We start from the raw sequence: 21,237 nt of genomic DNA on the forward strand, positions 1-21,237 counted from the left end.
AGATGGTGGTGTCACTACCAGGACAGGAAATACAACAGCCTGGACAGGTGTGGGGAAGGGGAAGAATGGAAAGAGGAATTCAGTTCCGGACATTTATTCATTACTTTCTTGGGCATTCCTAGCGGCAGGTACCTTGCCTGCGAACAGCCAGAAATAGAAGAAACAAGATCCGACTCTCCTGAAGTTTACACTCTAGGAGGTAAAAGGTCAGCTTAAAAGAATAAGTCAGCCAATAACTGCAGAAGCCTGTGTGAGTAAATTAAATGGAGTCATGTGATCGCGGGCTGCAGGGCGGCCAGGGATGGCCTGGCAGACCTGGAGGTAAGATGCCAGGCTGGGTTTGACGGCGACCCAAGGCCATGCAAGGGGAGAAGCGGCTTGAGCTCAGAAGTCTGGGCTGCACATGATCAGAAGGGGTAGACCATAGAAAAATAAGAAAGACCCAACAGTGTACTAGGGGTACACTGGGTGGGGGTGGCGCCCTGGGCTGTCCTGGTCCCGTGTTTTCCCTCGGCTGGATGTCGAGTACAGAGCTGCAATACGTAATTGCTAAACCCTTTGCACATCATATCACAGAAACTAAACTGAACTTAAAATAGACTAGAAAACGGGAGGCAAGCGCAGGCCCCGGGTCTCCCCAGCTTTTGGCAAGCCGGGTCTCTCCGCTCGGAGCGGGGATCTGGCAGCCCCGGCCGGTTCTCAGTCCCGGCGCATTGACCCAAGCCGGCCCCGCCCAGCCGTGCGCTCGGAGCAGACGTCCGCCCACACCGCTCAGTAGCCCCGCCCACGTCCGACGCCGGCCAATGGGCGCGCGGGATCGGGGCCCACACCCCCGCCGCGTGCGGCTCCGGGCTCGCGCAGCCGCATGACGACACGGTCCGGCCCCCGCCACGTGACGGCCGCGCGCCGGACTCCGGCTGGTGTTGGGCTGGCGCCGCAGAGGCCGGTGAGGAGCCGGCGGCCACGCTGCGGAGGGCGCGGGGCGAGGGCGCGGGGCGTCGGGGCGCGCGCGCATGGAGGCGGCGCCGGTAGCCGCCTGAGGGCAGCGGGGCGAGCCGAGCGGGCCTTCTTGCGCATCCCTCGAGCCACCTCGCGTTCGCGGCACCCGGCGGCGGCGGGCCGCGGAGCCGGCGCGGCCATGGCGACGGGCACTCAGCAGAAGGAGAACACGCTGCTTCACCTCTTCGCCGGCGGGTGAGCGTCGCGGCCGGACCCCGCGCACCCCGCCCCCCGACCCCGCGCCCTCGGGCGCCCCGGCCGGTTACCCGCCCTCCCCCGGGCCGGAGCGCCGACTCCGGGAGGAGGAAGTCTCCGCGGTGTGGGGAGGCCCCGGGGGCGCGGGCCTTCCCCGCCCCGGGCCGCATCTCCCGAGGGTGGTTACCCGCGTTCCCACGCGCATTCCGCTCCCGCGGGGTCTCCTGCTTTTTCTCCTTCTGAACAGTTAGAGGCTGGTGTGCCGAGTGTCACTCGGGGGCAGCCCTGCCTGGCCACTGTGGCTCGGTCCGCCCCACATCCTCCCAGCTGGCGGCCCTGGTCGTGCTGCACTCGCTGTCCTTCTGCCTGGGTTGCGCTCCGGGGCCTCTCTCCGAAGGCCCTGGGCGGCACCGTGGATGCTGGGGCTTGGCGGGGGGCGGGGGGGGAGGCGCCCGGGACGCCCGGGACGCCCGGGACTTCCTCAGGGTAGCGCAGCGGCGAGTTCAGACAGTCTAGAGGGCTGCAGGTGTTGGACATGGGCAGGGGCCTGGAAAGTGCTGGCGAACCGTGATGCTGGCCAGCAAGCAACCTGTGGGAGGGCAGCTGCGGGATCCAGGGGGGTGGAATGAGGTCAGGAAGATGTGTTCAAATGCTTCTTGGGGCGCCTCAGTCGGTTAAGCGTCTGCCTTCGGGTCAGGTCATGATCCCAGAGTCCTAGGATCCAGCCCCACACTGGGCTCCCTGCTCAGAACCTTTGCTTCTCCTTCTCTGCCTACCTGCTTCTGTTTGCTTGCTCCCTCCCTCTTTCTGTCTCTTCCTGTATCTGTCAGATAGATAAATAAAATCTTAAAAAAAAAAAAAAGGGGGAAAAAATGCTTCCCACCTGCTAGTGGACGCATGCACCATAAGATGTGCCCTGTTTTTGAGAGCTGCATTTTGTTGGTCATCATGCGCCTGGTATTTTTCAGTGGTGGCAATGCACGGTGAGGGAGATTGAGTGGTAGGGGGTTTAGGAACAGAGCTGATTTTTTGTTTCTTCACAAAATAGTAGTGAAAATTAGTAATTTTCTTTTAATAGAGCTAGTGGGTTTGGTTCCTTTTGGAGTTCAGATAGTTTGTCTTGTGTGAGGACCTCACAAGCTTGGCATAGCAATTTTTAAGTGTAGACATTCTGCATAAAATATAATTTATTCTGGATCATCATCTTGGCTTGGTTATTAGATGCACCTTGGACTGAGGGATGTTCCTTACTACAAATGAGTAATGGTTGAGAACTTAACCTGCAGAATAACTATGATGAAAGTGTTGGTACTTCTTACTGTATGTGACCACCCACTCTGTTTCTCCAACCAAAAAATTTTGGTTCTTCGTACATAGGGAGAATTTCTCATTCATCTCTTCTCTGTGGTTCCTTCATCTTTTCACTTTAACAACCAGTGTTTCCTGAAAGTCACAGGGGAGGGGGGAGCATTCCTAAATTAATACAGTATACTAACTGGTCATTCTGGGGGAATTTTAAACAAGTTGCCCATGTTAAAGTCATTTCTCAAGCCAAGGAGGGTAACTTCAAAATGATTTTATACTGCATGATTTTGATCTCATGTTGTTAGTGAGGTGGGCTTTTAAAAAATCCTTTGCACTCCAGACAGGGAAGAGTTACCTGCTTCGGAGCAGCCTCTGTGAGGTTTGCTGCATAATCCATTGCCCTGTCTCCATGAATCTCCCTACCCGCCCTTCACAGTGCCCTCTGGCTGCTAATTCTCCTACCGAGCAGCAGCGTCTTAAATAAATTGTGATGGAGGAAGGCGGCAGTCGCCGGCAGAAGTCGGGAGGACTGATTAGAATGTAGAGGGTTTATTAGCGTGGTGCCTGAAGCCATTGTATCTAACAGGTTCCTTCTTCAGCAGCTGCTCAGGATCCCTTGCAGATACTCTGGAAAGAAAATAAATCTTCGAATAGGATGCCTTTAGAGTAACTGATTGCATTTTGATTCATTCCCACTAGCTTAAAATATATTACTTCCATTTCTTTTAGGAAAGAGCATTAAAAGGAGCTAAGTATTGAGTGCTTATTATTTCATAGAGTTAAAATCAGTAAATCCAGTGGTCCCAGCTGGTCCGATGGGAGATGAACTGCTTTGCTCTAGGTAGCTGGTTTCTACTGTTCTTAAACTGGCATCTTTCCAGAAAACTGAAATCCCTGGTCTTTGAAAAGTTAGAGCCCTGTGTGTGTAAATTTGTCACATTTCTACTGTTTGTTGGATAGCCTTTGGAAATTAACATCAAACAGGTTTAATGCTATCACTAATTAGTGATACTGAATAATTATTTTTATCAGCTATAAGAGGCTTAGGAATCATTGAAAATTAATTTTAGAGCCTGGGAAATAAAAGCTACGTCCCAAACAACTCGAAGTCTTTTAAATTTATTTATTTATTTTTTTAAAAGACAGTTTTTTGGGCTCTTTGCAAAAGCAGAAATATTCCTTTGCTCTCTAATGGTTATCTTTTTAACACTGTTACCCTTGAAGAAGAGAAGTGGAGGAAGAACCACCCACAAACCGACACCTAAACAAGGCACTTTATTTATTTTTTTAAAGATTTTATTTATTTGACAGATCACAAGTAGGCAGAGAGGCAGGCAGAGAGAGCAGGGGAAGCAGGCTCCCCGATGAGCAGAGAGCCCGATGCAATGCCTAAACAAGGCACTTTAGAAAGGTTATGTGTATATGTACCAAATATGATTCCGTAACTACTTTAAAATGGGCTCCAATTCTTTAAATTGCTTTATTCTTAGTAATACATTAATGGCGACATGATAGTGAATTTTCTCAGTACACCTCTAATCAGTCCTTACTGTTCAGTGGTTGCAATGAAGAAGGCAAATATGGTTCCAAGCCCAGTGACTGGAATGTGGACTGAGGATGTTACAGTAAATTTATGACAGGGCTACCGGTTTTATTCAGACGACATAATTTCTACTTAATCTCATTTCCAATTTTCTGCCAGCATAAATTAATGGATATCCTTACGTCTACCTGTGTAGTTCCCGGATTACTTCTTTTTCTTTTTTTTCCCAAGATTTTATTTATTTATTTGACAGAGATCACAAGTAGGCAGAGAGGCAGGCAGAGAGAGAGGAGGAAGCAGGCTCCCTGCTGAGCAGAGAGCCCGATATGGGACTCCATCCCAGGACCCTGAGATCATGACCTGAACCGAAGGCAGCAGCTTAACCCACTGAGCCACCCAGGCGCCCCTCAAAACACATTTTTAAGGCTTCCCATACCTCCCAGCACTTCCATAATGAGCTCTGATGGTGTTACTTCTGCGTGAGCAAAGCAGCATTTACTTCATGTTGATTTTTAGTATCTTTAGGGACTGTTGTTTTCTGCTTTGTTCCTTCCTGTCCCAAAAATCTGGGTAGTGTTGTTGTCAAAATAAAAAACGTAGTCCAGGGCGCCTGGGTGGCTCAGTGGGTTAAGCCGCTGCCTTCGGCTCAGGTCATGATCTCGGGGTCCTGGGATCGAGTCCCGCATCGGGCTCTCTGCTCAGCGGGGAGCCTGCTCCCTCCTCTCTCTCTCTCTCTCTGCCTGCCTCTCTGCCTGCTTGTGATCTCTGTCTGTCAAATAAATAAAATCTTTAAAAAAAAAAAAAAAAAAAAAAAAAACGTAGTCAAACAGATTTTGTCACTACATAACCTACTATTCTCTTCTACTGTTTAGACTCTTCAGTGAGAGAGACACAGAAGTCCTCTTAAGTGGCCCGTCTGGTACTAGAACCTTAGGTCTGTTAAGAAAAATCCTTTAACCTTTCTTTCTCAAATGTCTTAGGGTTCGGGTAGTACATAAGCGTTAGTGATGCTGTTCACTAACGGAATAAGCAGTGACAGCGGGTGAGAACTTGTAGACACGCTCAGCACCTGAAATAGCTGGGCTGAGCTGGCGCTGGTTAGAGGTGAAAGGCCCAGACTATGCTTCACTGGTATTTCCCGGCACAATTTTTTCTTTTGTCATCAAATATACTCACATAGCTTTTAAAATGTATTTTAGTGGGAACGTATGTCTTTTAAGAGTTTAAAATACATAATCCAAGATATTGTCAAGATTCAGTGATTTGTGTCCCTGCCCCCATTATGGACAGCTGTCACCTGGTGTATATGCTTCCATACTGCGCTTGCCTCCGTGAGTATGGTCTGTATCAGCTATTGGTTACATGTTCATGTATTCGCCAGGGGACCAATACAGAGAAGATGCAAGACTTAATTGAAATCCTTAAAGAAATTTTGGTAAGACAAGAACAGTGTGCACGTGTGATATTTTATATAGGGCATGTATAACAAGAATATAAATTGACATTTATTTCATCGGTGTATTTTTTTTTTAAGATTTTATTTATTTATTTGTCAGAGATCATGCAGAAGCAGGCAGAGTGGCAGGCAGAGGCAGAGAGAGAAGGAGGCTCCCCACGGAGCAAGAAGCCCCATGTGGGAATCGATCCTAGGACCCTGGGATCATGAACTGAGCTGAAGGCAGTGGCTTAACCTACTGAGCCACTCAGGCTTCCCTCTTTGGTGTATTTTTAATATGTTGAGAAACATTTTTAAATGCTATATGGTGTTTGTATGAGATTCCCACTAGCATTAAGCTTCATGAGAATAGCAGTCATGTCTGTCTTTATCACTCGTACATCTTGAGTACAGTACCACACTTGGTACAGATGCTTAAACAATACTTGTTTAATGATTAAATAAGTGAATAAAAGGCAGTGTGTATCTTATCTGGGGGTTTAGATTTATGTGGTCTGTTAAATTGTGCTAAATAAAGGGAAGCAGTACTTTGATCATTTATGAATTGTGAACATGGTTCTATAGGAAGATTTGCTGAGACCGTGTTGGCATAAGGTAACATTATTTTGGATTTGTGTATTTGTGAATAATAACAATTCTCTTTAGGTTCGTTAAGTACTAGAGGGCTTTTTTATTCGTTTATAGGGTGCTATTTAAGTGTTCTTTCCAGATGTGGTAGAATATAGGAAAAATCTAAAAGGTAATTAGCTGCATAGAAACTAGGCATTTGCTTTGACTGAGTAAATACAGATTTTGCATGATCAAAATCCTCTAAGCCCTATGCTAGGTATTCAAATTAGACATTCCAGAAAATTATAAAGAAGCACTAGTGTTTTTTCAAGTAGTGACTGTAGAGTTAGTGAATGAAAAGGAGTTCCTGAAGACTCCCTAGATTTAGGATCAGGTGGTCTCGCGGTGTCATTTGTTGGTGGTAGTTATGTGTAAGCTATGAATCTGGAAAATAGTTTATCACCAGTTGGGTAGCAATTACAATAAAGAGTATTTCAGTCTTGGCTTTAGTGCCTGAGGTGAGTGAGTGTGTGTGTATATAGGAAACAGGTTCTTGTTGAAAATGTCTAAGTTTTTGAAAGGTGTCCTTATTACTTGACACTCAAGAGTTAAAAGGCAAAAATTCATGTGAGTAATTACAAGTTTTTGCGTCTCTGGTCGCATGAAGATGAAAGAAATCCAGTGTCTCTGTTGGAGAAGTGAGTGATAGGCCAGTTTTGTTCTGCTATAAACCGGAGGAGAGGAGCCTAACCTGGCGGGGTCGGGGGTCATATCAAGGAAGGCTTAGGTGGGGAAAAAGAAAAGGTTGAATCCAAGTTTATGTACTAACCAGCATGACTTCAATTCTGGGCAGAAAAAAGAGAAAGTGTGGGGAGGGCATTCAGGAATAAGTAGTAAGAGTAGGAAAAGGCACAGAAAAATCCAGGTAATAGATTTTTTAGAAAATTGGGCCAATAGATTCAGAGAGCAACTCTTATGACTGCTCCCAGACATGTAATTTAATGGCTTGCTGTTCGTAGCCTTTCTTCTGCTCTGTTCAAACCCGTTCTATGGTTTCACTAAGAGGAATATCCCATAGAGAATTATCTCTGAACTTTGGCATCAGTGGTTAGAGCAGCATTACCTTAGGAGCAAAATTAATATCCAGGGAGTTTTCTTGTAGCTGTTGGAAACATAGTGTACTAGCTACATGAGTCCTAACTACTTTTTGGAAAATTATTGATAATAGTAAAATTCTATAAGTGCCTTCTTGGAAAACAAGGGTGTGAATTTTTTTTTTTTTTTAATTAACTAGGCTCAACTTAGGAGGCTTTTCATATGTAAGTAATAAAAACTCACTTCCATCTGGCTTGATTATTGGCACATACACCTAAATTCTAGTGAGAACAGGCTTTGGTGAGGGCTTATTTAGATGGCTTGACACCATCACTATGAGACCCCTCATTGATTCTTGTGTTCCAGAAATATCTGCATGATCCTAAGATTTGTCCCTGCATGGACACAGAATGGTTTCCAGCAGCTCCTAGTGTTTCTCCAGCATTGAAAAGTTTTAAGCTTAATCTGATTGGACCAATTTGGACATGTGCCCATCTCTAAACTGGTCACTGTTCCCAGGAGATTATTATGCTGTTTATTTTGGGCTGAATCATGTGCCCATCTCTGAACAGATGACACGGCAACATAGATGGTATTATGTTGATTAAGTGAGTCAGGGCTAAACTAGAAATGGGTTCAAGTGTTATCCAGACTATATGACATAAGAAATTTGGGGTCTTATTAAGACGGGAGGAGAGGAGTGGATGCTGGGGAGGCAGCCCGCAGTGGCCTCCACAGTGGTGGTACTGCCTTCAAATAGATGGACTGTTTTATTGATCTAGAACAGAGGTTCTCAGCCTTGGCAGATAATTGTTTGGGGAGGGGCAGGGTATTGCTGTGTGGTTTCCTGTGCAGCCTGCGTAGGATGTTTTAACAGCAACACTGGTCTCTGCCCACTAGATGCTAGTACCTCCTCCCCCGTAGCAATAACCAGAACTGTCTCACGCATGACCACATGTCACTGGGGTGGGGGGCATAACTGCCACAGCTGCGATTAGTCTGGATTAGTGCTCTGCAGACTTGGATCATAGGGTCCTGAGATTAAAGTGTTCATGCGTATCTGCATATATATACCCTTTTAATTTTATATGTATTGTAAAGCATATACACAAAATAGAAATTAAATGGTAAAGATTAGGGGGCACCGGGGTGGCTCAGTGGGTTGAAGCCTCTGCCTTTGGCTCCGATCATGATCCCAGGATGCTGGGATCGAGCCCCACATCGGGCTGTCTGCTCAGCAGGGAGCCTGCTTCCTCCTCTCTCTCTCTGCCTGCCTCTCAGCCTACTTGTGATCTCTATCTGTCAAATAAATAAAATCTTAAAAAATAAATAAATAAATGGTAAAGATTAGAAATAAGTTGAAATTTTATTTTTTTCTGTTATTTTTTCCCTCTATGCCAGTATTCCATTGTGCACATTAAGACTGTGTCCCCTGCTTTGGAGATTAGTGGTCTGAAATATTGGTATCCAGTCAGACTTGCTTTCCTGACAATGTGATGTCAGCAATGTCACCATGTAATTGGATGTTGGATGGGACTTTTCCTGTTGACGTGCATTGGCTGCTGTGGCCCTCAGCTGAACCAAGAGCCTACCCTAAGACTTAGAGATGCCAGAATCTGCCTGACTGCTTTTGACCACCTCACCCCAGACTGTATATACAGAGCAGGCGGGTTGTATTTGTCAGCACTGTGGCATGCATGTGGAGTGTGGAGAGAGGGTTTTGCTGTCACGGTCCCATACCCTGTTCCCAGTCCCTACTGGTTTGGGCTGTAGATTGAAGGAACTTGAAAGGATTGAAGACTGGTACCTTGCTCTCTGACCAGTGCTTCCTGCAGGTGGAGGCCACTGCCTTAGCTCATGCCAGCTGGATGAGAAGGAACTGGTGTGGTGTGCTTAGAGCAGACATGGGAGTGACTCCCACCAAGTGCCGATTTTGCTGCCTCCTGACGGACATGGAAGAACACTCCAGTGGACCCGTTGGCTTGGTGTCCAGGAGCAGGGGGACCAGAGGAAGGAAAGGCACCACCTAGTGCTATCCGCAGGGTTCCCGGCCAAGTGAGGCTGAAAGGAAATCGGGGGATGGACTGCTGGTGGGACCAGCATGGGGGTTCCCAGTGAGATTGAACACCACTCCAAGAAGGTTTGCACACCATCCACACTGAAATCATCACATTTTGCTGAGGCTGTTAACGTAACATACGGCCAGGTGGACCCACAGCAAGACAGAAACCAGTTACATAAGACCATGTCACTGCTCTGTGTCCTCATGCCCAGAGAACCCTTAAAAGAAAGGAAGGAAAAGAGCAGTCCCCTCAAAAAGAGCAAAAAGACCAAGTCCCCTCAAGCCATTCGGCTGCCGGGGCTGGAGGAAGGTTCCGGTTGAGATTTGAGATTGAAGTTTTAGATGGGCCTGAATTTGAAGACCTGGAAGTTCCCAGATAGCTGTCCATGGTGAGCTCTCCACACAGTGAGAGAGGGAACACAAGCAGGGGGAGTGGGAGAGGGAGAAGCAGGCTCCCCACTGAGCAGGGATCCTGATGTGGGGCTCAGTCCCAGGGCCTGAGATCACGACCTGAGTCAAAGGCAGATGCTTAACGACTGAGCCACCCAGGCGCCCTCAAGAAGAGGGGAATTCAGTAGAGGGCAGCCGAATAGCAGAGATGGGTGAGGACTGGCAGACAGAGCTAATGACTTCTTCTGAATTGAGACTCACAAAAAGCTCAGTTAATGACTACTGCCCAGAGTGGACAGGGGTTTATCTGAGCTGAGTGACCATGGTTAGGAGCCAAGCTAATACCGAAGGTCGTTTTTGTATCGAATTGAGAATTGACAGGAACCTTTGACTACAAATAATGTAATTTGTTGTAATTGCAAGTGCTTTGGACCTAATATGATTAAATATTAAAATATTAAATATTTTTAGAAAAACTTGGAAAGCCAATTCAGAGAAGTCCCTATTTCTATTCATACTCCCAGACTGATGACTGTCTTATACATGCTGGTTCATGAAGAAAGAAAAAGAAGTTGAGCTGAAAGATACTCTACAAATTCTTCTACGGGACACCTGGGTGACTCAGTCGGTTTAAGCGTCTGCCTTTAGCAGGGGTGGTGATCTGGGAGTCCTGGCATTGAGTTCTGCATCGGGCTCCTTGCTTGGCGAGGAGTCTGCTTCTCCCTCTGCCTGCCACTCCCCCTGCTTGTGCGTGTGCTCTCTCTCTCTTTCTGTGACAAATAAATAAAATCTTTAAAAATAAATAAAAATTCTGCTGTGAAATGTTTTAAATTTCAGGAAGAATTTTGTCTGGAAATTGCAGTTTGGTATCAGACCTTCTTCTAATCAGGAATATTTTAGTGACAATGTATCCAACATAGCTTAATAACTTTAAGTATTTTTTAATGAATTGAATTATTTTTAGTGAATTAAAAAATGATTGAAAATAACTGAAAATCAATGCCTGTTTCTCATCTAAGGCTTCTTTTTTTTTTTTTTTTAAAGATTTTATTTATTTATTTGACAGACAGAGATCATAAGTAGGCAGAGAGAGGGGGAGAACAGGGTCCCTGCTGAGCAGAGAGCCCAATGTGGGGCTCAATCCCAGGACCCTGGGATCATGACCTGAGCTGAAGGCAGAAGCTTAACCCACTGAGCCACCCAGGTGCCTCTCATCTAAGGCTTCTCGTAGGTAGGGAGGGGCTCGCCTGCTGAAGAGTTTACTTCTTACTGCTGGTTACAGTTGGCGGTGTTTTCCCCATTTTGTCATTTCTTTTTTTTTTTTTTTTTTTAATTTAAAAAATTTTTAAAAAAGATTTTATTTATTTATTTGACAGAGAGATCACAAGTAGGCAGTGAGGCAGGCAGAGATGTGGGGGGGGGGGGGAGCAGACTCCCCGCCCAGCAGAGAGCCTGATGCAGGGCTTGATTCCAGGACCTGAGATCATGACCCGAGCCAAAGGCAGAGGCTCAACCCCCTGAGCCACCCAGGCGCCCCTCAGTTTATCATTTCTTACAACACTGAGGCAACATCACTCTGTCTTGTAGAAGAGATGCCTTCGTTTGTCCTCTCGTGAGTCTAGAAGGCCAGGTGGGGCCTTTTCACCACCACCACACTGGCTCCTGCCATGGGCCCAGGGTGTAGCATAGAAGAGGGTGTGTGGTTGTGAGTGTGGTCGACCAACCTCAAAGAGCCCACCAACGTGCTGTCGGTAGGACGCTTGCTTTGTGGGGCGCGCGTACTGTCCTATGGGTCGTCCTTTGTTTGATCAGTGGCAGGCGTTTGGTTGATGGTTGGCCAGAGTGAGGAATGTAACTGACAGGGGACAAAGCGGAGGTGGATGACCTATGTCGTGTTTGAACTTGTTGACTTTCTTATGAAAGACTACCCAGAAATCCTGTTCTTTTTCAACAGTGTGAAATCATGTTATTGAACATAAATTTCAGATTTTTTTTTTTAATCTTACTCTGTAGTGTATGAGTTTTCCACTGTTTATAAATAACCAAACCTTTTAAACACGTGGTTATTTTTCTAATAGGTAAGGGTAATTTTGTGTGAATGGACATGAGTGAGTTTTTTATCTTTTTTTTTTTTTTAAAGATTTTATTTATTTATTTGGCAGAGAGAGAAACCTCAAGTAGGCAGAGAGGCAGGTGGCCAGACGGGTGGGGGGGAAGCAGGCTCCATGCTGAGCAGAGAGCCTGATGTGGGGCTTGATCCCAGGACCCTGAGATCATGACCTGAGCAGAAGGCAGAGGCTTAACCCACTGAGTCACCCAAGCGCCCCTGTATCCCATTTTCTTTAGACATATTCCAGCGTTTAGCTAATTATACAGACCAGTATTCAGTTTAGGCTCACGAATTTTCCTTGGTGCAGAAGAATACAGAGATTGATTGAGATTTTATTGATTTGAGAGAGAAAGCAAGAGTGTACATGACCCAGGGAGAGGCAAAGGGAGGGGGAGAAGCAGACTCCCCGTTGAGCAGGGAGCCCCACTCAGCTTGATCCCAGGACCTGAGCCAAAGGTAGACACTGAACTGACTGAGCCACCCAAACGCTCCAAACACAGAATTTTATTTTATTATTTTTTAAAATATTTTACTTTGTCTTAAGATTTTTATTTATTTGATGGCGAGAGACACAGTGAGAGAGGGAACACAAGCAGGGGGAGTGGGAGAGGGAGAAGCAGACTCCCTACTGAGGAGGGAGCCTGATGTGGGATCACTCCGGATCACTCAGATCACGACCTGAGTCCAAGGCAGATGTTTAATGACCGAGCTACCCAGGCACCCCCAAACACAGAATTTTAAAGCCCTTGTTGTCAAATCAGCTATTTGCCAAGTAGAGGGTGAATGTAAATAGTCTAAATTAACTAATGAAACTATCTTTCCAGGGGCACCTGGGGGACTCAGTGGGTTAAGCCTCTTGCATCAGCTTAGGTCAAGATCTCAGGGTCCTGGGAGCCTGCGCATTGGGCTCTCTACTCAGCAGGAGCCTGCTTCCCCCTCTCTCTGCCTGCCTCTTTGCCTACTTGTGATCTCTCTCTGTCAAATAAATAAAATTTAAAAAAAAAAAAAAAAAAAGACATCTTTCCATTATCCGTCCCAAGAGTATAGTGGGAAGAGCCTTGAGTTTGGGTATCGGTTTAGCCCCTTAGTCACTTTGAGGGTCTGAGAAAGTGTATGGCTTGAGACCAGGATTCCCCATCTCAAAAGTAAGGACAATACCAGTGGCAAAATCCTTGAGGGTTAAATGGTAGTTATCTGATATACATCAAGTCCTTTCTGCCATTCTCCCTTCCCATTCTGTTTGTGATCCCCTAAATTGCTTTCGTGGTTGATGGGCTTTTTTTGGCCCACAGTTCGGAAAACACTGTGCTATGTAAACAGTTCAATGTACTGTGTCTTACCATCATGATCTTAAAGCACATTTGCCTAAATAGTCAAAAATTACTATTTCCCTCTCTACCCATCCCCAGTCTGTACATTTCATTCCCTTTTACTGACATTCATCCTCCTCATGGTAAATTGGGGGTGAATAATAATAGCTCCTCCCCCACAGGATTGTTGGAGGACTGAATGAGTGTCATAAAAAAGTCCCTGCCAGTGACGGTGTTTTTTAAACTGCTAGCTTCCAGCTCCTGGTTATCCTTATTTTACTTGCTCTGTGGAACTTCCCGATTCTAAAATGCTGTGTGGAGCTTGACTTCGCTCCTTGCTTTAGGGTCTGTGCTGGGTGCTAGATTCACTTCCGCTTTGCCAACATTTGCATCTGGTGGCTTCGGGCAGCTACCTTAAGAACTGTCTATCTGCCAGCACCTGTCCTCTCCTGTTTGTACTGTTTCCCAGTCACAGGTACTGGTGCTCATCGTTTTTTACTGAGCCGCCTGTTGGCCGGGTTCTGTCCTCTCTGAGTAAGAGTATGTGACTACACAGCCCCTCCCTACATGGAGCTCCCACGTAATGGAGCCTCGACAGAAGGCCGAGCGTGTGTGCTACTTTTCTTTTCTTTTTTTTTTAAGATTGTATTTATTCATTTGACAGCACAAGGGGGCAGGGAGAAGCAGGTGGGGTTCCATTCCAGCACCTTGGGATCGAAGGCAGATGCTTAATGACTGAGCCACCCAGGTACCCTGAGAGTATATGCTATTTTCAGACATTTAGATCCCTTGAAAGACATTGTCCTTGAAATCTCAGTTTAATAATTCCTTTGCTTAGCAAATACTGTTCGCACTTGGAAGTCCTGATGTTGGGGGATATAAAGACAAGTAAGCCACAGGTCCTGATCCTCAGTGTTTTCCAAAGAGTAGAACATTGATCGATGGTGATGGGATGGTTTTAGATGGTACCTGACATTGTTAATTATAACTAGCCCATCAAACATGTATTTCATGGAAATTATTGTTTAAGAAAAGATGTGGACGGCCTGGGTGGCTCAGCCAGTTGAGCATCTGATCTTGGTCTCAACTCGGGTTTTTTGTTGTTGGTTTTTTTTAAGATTCATTTATTTGAGAGAAAGAGAATGCATGTGTGAGGGCTCCTGGCAGAGGGCAGTAGGGGCTAGGGAGCTGGATGTGGGGCTTGATCTTGCTACCCAAGCTGAAACCAAGAGTTAGATGCTTAGCCAACTGTGCCACCCAGGTGCCCCTCGACTCAGGTCTTGATCTCAGGGCATTGAGTTCAAAACACACATTGGGCTTCATGCTGGGCTTGGAGCCTACTTAAAAAAAAAAAAAAAAAAAAAAAACCTAATAAAAAGAGAAAAAGAAAAGATCAAAGTGGGTCTTCTAGGACAAATAAGTGAGTTATCTTGAGGAAAAATATTTAAATTCTTAATTCAGGTAAGGACAAATTGTAAAGGTTGGTTAGGGGAACCCTGATCCTGGGAGACTGAGGGACGCTTGAGGACTTCATCATTAAAAGGAGCTTTAGCTTTATTTTCAGTGGAGTCCAAATTAATCATATTTTAATGGAAGTCTGTGCTGTAGTAAATGTTGATTTCTCAAAATAGTAGCATTATCTGAGTAACTTTTGGCGGTGCAAAGATGCGTTGTCTAGAATATTCACTGCAGGGGAACCTGGGTGGCTTAGTTGTTAACCAGCTGCCTTGGGCTCAGGTCATGATCCGGGGGGCCTGGGATGAGGCCCGCATCAGGCTCCCTGCTCAGTGGGGAGCCTGCTTCTCCCTCTGCCCCCACCCCCAACAAATAAATAAAAATCTTTAAAAAAGAAAAAAAGTATTCGCTGCAGCATGGCAGCAAAGTTGGAAACAGCTGAGGGTACTAATGGGTTAAAATGCTAGACCTCAGCGCAGAGTACTAGTGTGTAGCCATCACAGATGGTATGGTAGGTGTAGATGCGGCCACAGAGAACCATCCAGGGCATCCAGGTGAGTGGGGGAGGCGAGGTGAAAAAGCCAGAGATTAAAAACCTAAACGGTGCGCCATCATGTTGACAGTGGTTCTCTCCTTAGCTGCTGAGACTTCAACAAATTCTTTTTACCTCCCAGTATGTTCTAACTATGAAATTATGAAATAAACAGGTGCATTTTTTTCTTAATAGAGAAAAATGAAACTTCACACTTCACGGGGATGGGGAATAGTGTGGCTTTACTGATCCTGTTGTGATTTCTTCTCTTAACAGGTGTGGGGGCACGGTTGGTGCTATTTTCACTTGTCCACTAGAAGTCATTAAGACACGGTTGCAGTCTTCAAGATTAGCTCTTCGGACAGTCTATTATCCTCAGGTTCATCTGGGGACCATTAGTGGAGCTGGGGTGGTGAGACCAACATCCGTGACACCTGGACTCTTCCAAGTTCTGAAGTAAGTTCAGTGCCTGAGCGGGACCCCAACCCCCACAATGACTACAGAAGGTCTGTCAAGCCCATCATCAGATGGGTGTTCTGTTTGCAATCTCTGTCCAAACTTGAGAATTAGGTTTCCGCACTGATACCTTTGAGCTCTGACCTCCCTTGGCAGCGGGGGTGCGTGTGATCATCGTCCAGCGACAGTCCAAGTAAACCTAACAAAGCAAACCAAAAACCCATGTTTAAATTGTTGCATCAGAATGTTTCTCTTGCCCAAAATCTTTTGAGGGCTGGCAAGATCTGGGTTGGTAGAGTGACATTAAAAATTTAAAGACTGCGCATTATGTAGAGATAAAATATTCTGATGTTTTTAATTTGCTGTTTGGAAATAATTTTACATTTATAGAAAAGTTGTAACATATATTTAATGAAATCGTTTTTTATTTTTTTTTTTTTTTTTTTTTATTTTTTTTTTTTTTTTTTTTTATTTTTTTTTTTTTTTTTAAAGATTTTATTTATTTATCAGAGAGAGAGAGGGGGAGAGAGTGAGCACAGGCAGACAGAATGGCAGGTAGAGGTAGAGGGAGAAGCAGGCTCCCTGCTGAGCAAGGAGCCCGATGCGGGACTCGATCCCAGGACACCGGGATCATGACCTGAGCCGAAGGCAGCCGCTTAACCAACTGAGCCACCCAGGCGTCCCTGAAATCGTTTTTTAAATGTTTGTTTCATACCGAGGCTACCTGCTTAGTGTGTTATTTTTACTGCATTAAAAATGTCTCATTTGCTTATGAAGTGGCTGAAGATTTTGAAGGCTGGAGTTTGGCTTATCAGTCTCCATGCTTAAGGTAGAATCAGAAACAAAGAAGAAGGCTTGGTAATGCCTGAGTTTTAGCTTGGGGCCGTGTACTTTCATAGAGGTGTTTAACAGGGGTTCAGTTTAACAGGGCTCAGTCGGAGCACACGACTCTTGATCTCAAGGTTGTGAGTTTAAGTTCACGTCAGGTGCAGAAATCACTTAAAAATAAAAAATCGTGGTGGCTCAGTTGGTTAAGCGTCTGCCTTCAACTCATGTCATGATCCCGGGGTCCTGGGATCGAGTCCCGCATCAGGCACCCTGCTCCGCGGGAAGCTGCTTCTCCTTCCGCCTCTATACCTCCCCCCGCATCCCGCTCATCCTCTCTCTCTCTCTTACAGATTAATAAAGTCTTTCTTAAAAAAATAATAACTATTAAAAAATCTTTTAAAAATGAGTGTAAAAGGGCTGTTTCAATGAATAGTAGTTGAATTTAGCTAAACAGGACGTTGAGGTTTCTGAAACTTAAGCAGAAAAGGGTGTGTTCAAGAAAGACATTGCTATTTTGTCACTGTAAGATGTTGAGTTGGGAAATGTTAGGAAAAGATGAAATAAAACGGAAATGTTCTGTCTTAGTAACCATTCACTTTAACACTTTGGACAGAATTCAGTCACATTTTAGATAAGGTGGAATGAATTGGAAAGTTCTAAATTTATTTTTAGTCACGTTTTGTTTGTAAAGACTACTAATGAGTCATCCAGGCCTCCATGCCAGATGTGTGTATGAGAGTGCGTCTGAGTTTATAGAGCGAAATTGGACAGCAGACCGGCTGCTGAGGGCAAGGTCCCAAGTGAGAGTATCCAAAACCCAGCTAGGGAAAAGGGGGCTGGTACCCAGGACTCCAGGACCGTCAGCCGAGTCCGTGAAATACCGAGAAGGGGCTTGGAGACACAAAAGACAGAAAGCCTACCTAGAGACAGGCCCAGAAAAGAGAAACTCGGAGATAGGGAGGCACACTTTGATCCAGGTAGGGAGAGAGACAAGTCCACATGGTTAAAAGCTACGACTGTGGGAACATCCCCATCCTGGTTTGTCTTTTTACATGTTTAGCCAGTGGCAGTGTCTCACATGACAACCTTCTCCTGAGGAACACACAGTGCTTTGGACATAATGAAATAGGTAATTTGCCAACTTTACTGACATCCAGAAAGAACTTCCTCTTAACGTGCTTGCCAAATAACTCATGACTAGTGGATTTATCTATTTACTGTAGCTGGAAACTGTTACCCAGAAATTGTGGGTGTCCGCAGGGCCAAGCTTGTACGGTAAACAAAGGTAAATGGGATGTTTCTCCGGCGGCAGTTTTTAGGCTGCATGTTCTACGTCCCCAGTATCTCTGTCTCTCTCCTATAAATCTGTCTTTCTTTCTGGTTCTCTATGTACATATTTTCCCTCAGTGAGGACGGTTGTTACATTAAAATGTCAGTCAAAGGAAAATAGCCTTCCTCTCTTATAAAATACCGGAACAGTGCCCACGCCACAACACACACAGGCCAACTCCTTTCCCCTGGGGACCCCCAGCAGTCATCAGTTCACACAGCCACAACTACACAACTAGGAGACGTTACTGACACATGAATACTTTTTAAAACCGCGTGTTCTGGGGGCCTCTGGGTGGCTCAGTGGGCTAAAGCCTCTGCCTTCGGTTCAGGTCATGATCTCAGGGTCCTGGGATCGAGCCCCACATGAGGCTCTCTGCTCAGCAGGGAGCCTGCTTCCCCCCTCTCTCTCTGCCTACCTCTCTGCCTACTTGTGATCTCTCTGTCAAATAAATAAATAAAATCTTTAAAATTATAAAAATTAAAAAATTTTAAAAAATCACATATTCTGTATTTACATCAAAATATGCTCTCTATTCACATCAAAATATGCATAATGGAAGTATTAAGTAATATTTTTGTCATAATATTTTGTTAGAAGAGTGTTTGTAAGGTGATGTTTTTCACTCAAAAGCTGTTTCATTAAGCTTTATTTCCTCAACTTGATGTATATATACACTTTGAAGATTGTCAACTGATCTTCATTAGCTTTCGAGTTAAAAAATGATCACGTTTCTATAGTATTACTTCACTCAGTTTTCACAGGAACTCTGAGATCAGCACTCAGGTGTGAAATAATTTTATAGACCCTTACTTTATAGATGAGGAAGTGCAAATTAGAGGTTAAGTGACTTGCTCAATGTCATTTCAATGTATATTCACCTTAAAGTAGATTTCTTTTTTTTTTTTAAAGATTGATTGATTGATTTGACACAGAGAGAGAGAGAGAGACAGACAGAGATCACAAGTAGGCAGAGATGCAGGCAGAGAGAGAGGGAAGCAGACTCCCTGCTGAGCAGAGAGCCCGATGTGGGACTCGATCCCAGGACCCTGAGATCATGACCTGAGCCAAAGGCAGCGGCTTAACCCACTGAGCCACCCAGGTGCCCCTTAAAGTAGATTCCTAAGAAAGATTGAAGCAGCTAAGAGCAGACAGTGACAGCCCCCTTCCCATCCCTTCCTCAACCACCCCCCCCCAGCACGAAGCTCCGCTGCTTCTTTCATGTGGAAACAGCTGTGGCTCCAGCTCAGAGCCGGACAGGACCACCCTCGCCGCACTGGCCTCGGCTTCTGCGTGGTTGCTGAGTCTCCGTGACAGCCTGTTGATGTTGGAGGCCCCGGGGCTCCCATGGTGACCCTCTGCCCTGCTCCCGCCGCCCCATTCAGGATAGCTTCTGGTCTTGGGGCTTTAAGTACCACCTGTAATGACGGCGTTTCTCCCAAGCGTCACTGTCGTCCGCTGCCTGTGGGACGGCTCGGCTTGGGTGGCTGCCAGGCGTCTGGAGCGTTGCTGGCACTGCTCCGAGCCTCCCCCGCCGTCCCCAAGTCTTCTCGGTGTCTGGGAAAGGCAGCTCCGACCTTCCCACTGCGGATCTGAAGCCCCAGAGTCACCTGAGATCTTACCTCTCACTGCCCTGCAGGAGGATCTCCCATCTCTGCCTCTGGCGTCTGTCGGAAGCTGACCCACAGACCCCTGGGCCCTCCTTGCTCCGCCACCGCCAGGAGGGTGGCCACCACATGTCCCCTGTGCTGCTCCACGGGCGTCCTGACGCCTGCTTCTCAGCGTGTTCTCCATGGAGCCCTCAGGGCCCTCCACGCACCAACCACGCACAGCCCAAGGACCAGAGTCACAGTCATGCTTGCCACTCAGTAGGCTCTCCCGGTGGCCGCCCCAGTGTCCCCCCTGCCTCCCCCATCAGTTCCCCTCCCGCACCCAGCTACACTGGCCTCCTTTCTGCTCCTTCTCAGCCTTCTATCCTAGGAGCAGTGCAGCGTTTGCCGCGGAAGGGCCTTTGTGCTAGGACGCCTCTGCCTGGCTGACTCCCAGTTGTTGCCTCTGCGGGAAGGCCTTGCAGTGACCATGCTGTTTAAAACTGGGCCCCCTCTCTCGCCCCATGCCTCCTTCTGCTCTGTTTCTGTCTCCAGCACTTACCCTCCATCCAACATGCAGTGTAGTTTACTTGTTTATATCACTTACTTTCTCTCTGGCCCATCAGAGTCAAGGTTCCTTGAACACAGGGACTTTGATTTGTCTTGGTCTCTGAGGTGTCCCCGTGCATGTAGAATGCTGCCTATCACATAGTAGTACGCATTCAGTACCAGTAGAATGAATGAATGAATTGGGGCATGTCATAAGATACGGGATATAAAGGGTTCAGCGCACACACCGCACCGTGTAAATCATGAATGCTAGCCACTGTCAAAATATGTACTTTCTGCACTTTTTTTTTTTTTAAAGATTTTGTTTGTTTATTTGACAGACAGATATCACAAGTAGGCAGAGAGGCAGCCAGGGAGAGAGAGAGGAGGAAGCAGGCTCCCTGCAGAGGAGAGAGTGGGATGTGGGGCTCCATCCCAGAACCCTGCGATCATGACCCGAGCCGAAGGCAGCGGCTTAACCCACTGAGCCACCCAGGCGCCCCACTTTCTGCACTTTTTTAAACATAAGATTTATAACCGAGTTTCTTGGTGGCCAAGGCAAAAAAGGGCGACTATCCTATTACATAATTCTCATCTGAAGAAAGTGTACTTGCTCTGCAGGGGAAATCTACGTCTTTCCCTATTATGCATTCTAAAAGCAACGTGTTACTCAGCACTTAATGTGGAGAGCGCCAGCATGGGAAGCATGGTTCCAGGGTCCTGGGACAGGGCAGCTGTTCTCTCTCTCTGCCACCACCCTGCTTGAAGCAGCCCTCCCCTCCAATGTAGGTTACCAGCTGGCTTTCTCCTTTTTCCCTGAACGTGGCTGAGCCAAGGGCAGCAATGGGCATCTACAGAGAGGGCTTTTTTTTTTTTTTAAGATTTTATTTATTTTACAGAGATCACAAGTAGAGAGGCAGGCAGAGAGAGAGGGAAACAGGCTCCCTGCTGAGCAGAGAGCCCAATGCAGGGCTCAATCCCAGGGCCCGCGGATCATGACCTGGATCATGACCTGAACGGAAGGCAGAGGCTTTAAGGCACTGAACCACCCAGGCACCTCCAGAGAGGGCTTTTTATCTGGTAAATGACAAAAGGAGGACAAGAATCAGGCCTTTTCTCTACAGCACAAAGCACATCAGGGTTGTCTGTTCACAGTTGCAGAGGACATTGAGTTACCAAACACCCAAGTGAATAAAATGATTATTCACTTAACACTAAGTAGCTTATTTCTAGTCTTATCTTTCAGGCAGTACTCCTTTAAAAGACTCAACCAGGCAACAGAATTTCTTTACAGGAAATACATTTTTCAAAATGCAAATCAGTGTTTGCACATGGCTCATGTCAGGGTAAGCTGTTACGAAAAAAAAAATTTATCCTCTACTGGAGCACCAGTAGTAACCTTTACATTTTGAATATAGTTACTTAAAAAGAAAAAAAAAAAAGGCAAGATGCTAGCATATTTAGGTTCTCGCTGTTAGATTTGC

At 46.1% G+C, this 21,237-nt stretch overlaps 1 protein-coding gene across 1 annotated transcript in view; it reads left to right on the forward strand.

The window, feature by feature from the left end:
- The first annotated feature begins 850 nt into the window (after positions 1 to 850).
- SLC25A33 (solute carrier family 25 member 33) overlaps positions 851 to 21,237 on the forward strand; it is a 36,161-nt gene continuing 15,774 nt past the window's right edge. The window contains exons 1-2 of the mRNA XM_059136303.1: positions 851 to 1,194; positions 15,278 to 15,457. Coding sequence (XP_058992286.1) covers positions 866 to 1,194; positions 15,278 to 15,457 — 509 coding nt within the window. The 5' untranslated portion in view covers positions 851 to 865. The remainder of the gene's footprint in view (positions 1,195 to 15,277; positions 15,458 to 21,237) is intronic.

Source organism: Mustela lutreola, chromosome 10, assembly GCF_030435805.1.
Source record: "Mustela lutreola isolate mMusLut2 chromosome 10, mMusLut2.pri, whole genome shotgun sequence".
In the NCBI taxonomy this organism is placed as follows: Eukaryota; Metazoa; Chordata; class Mammalia; order Carnivora; family Mustelidae; genus Mustela; species Mustela lutreola.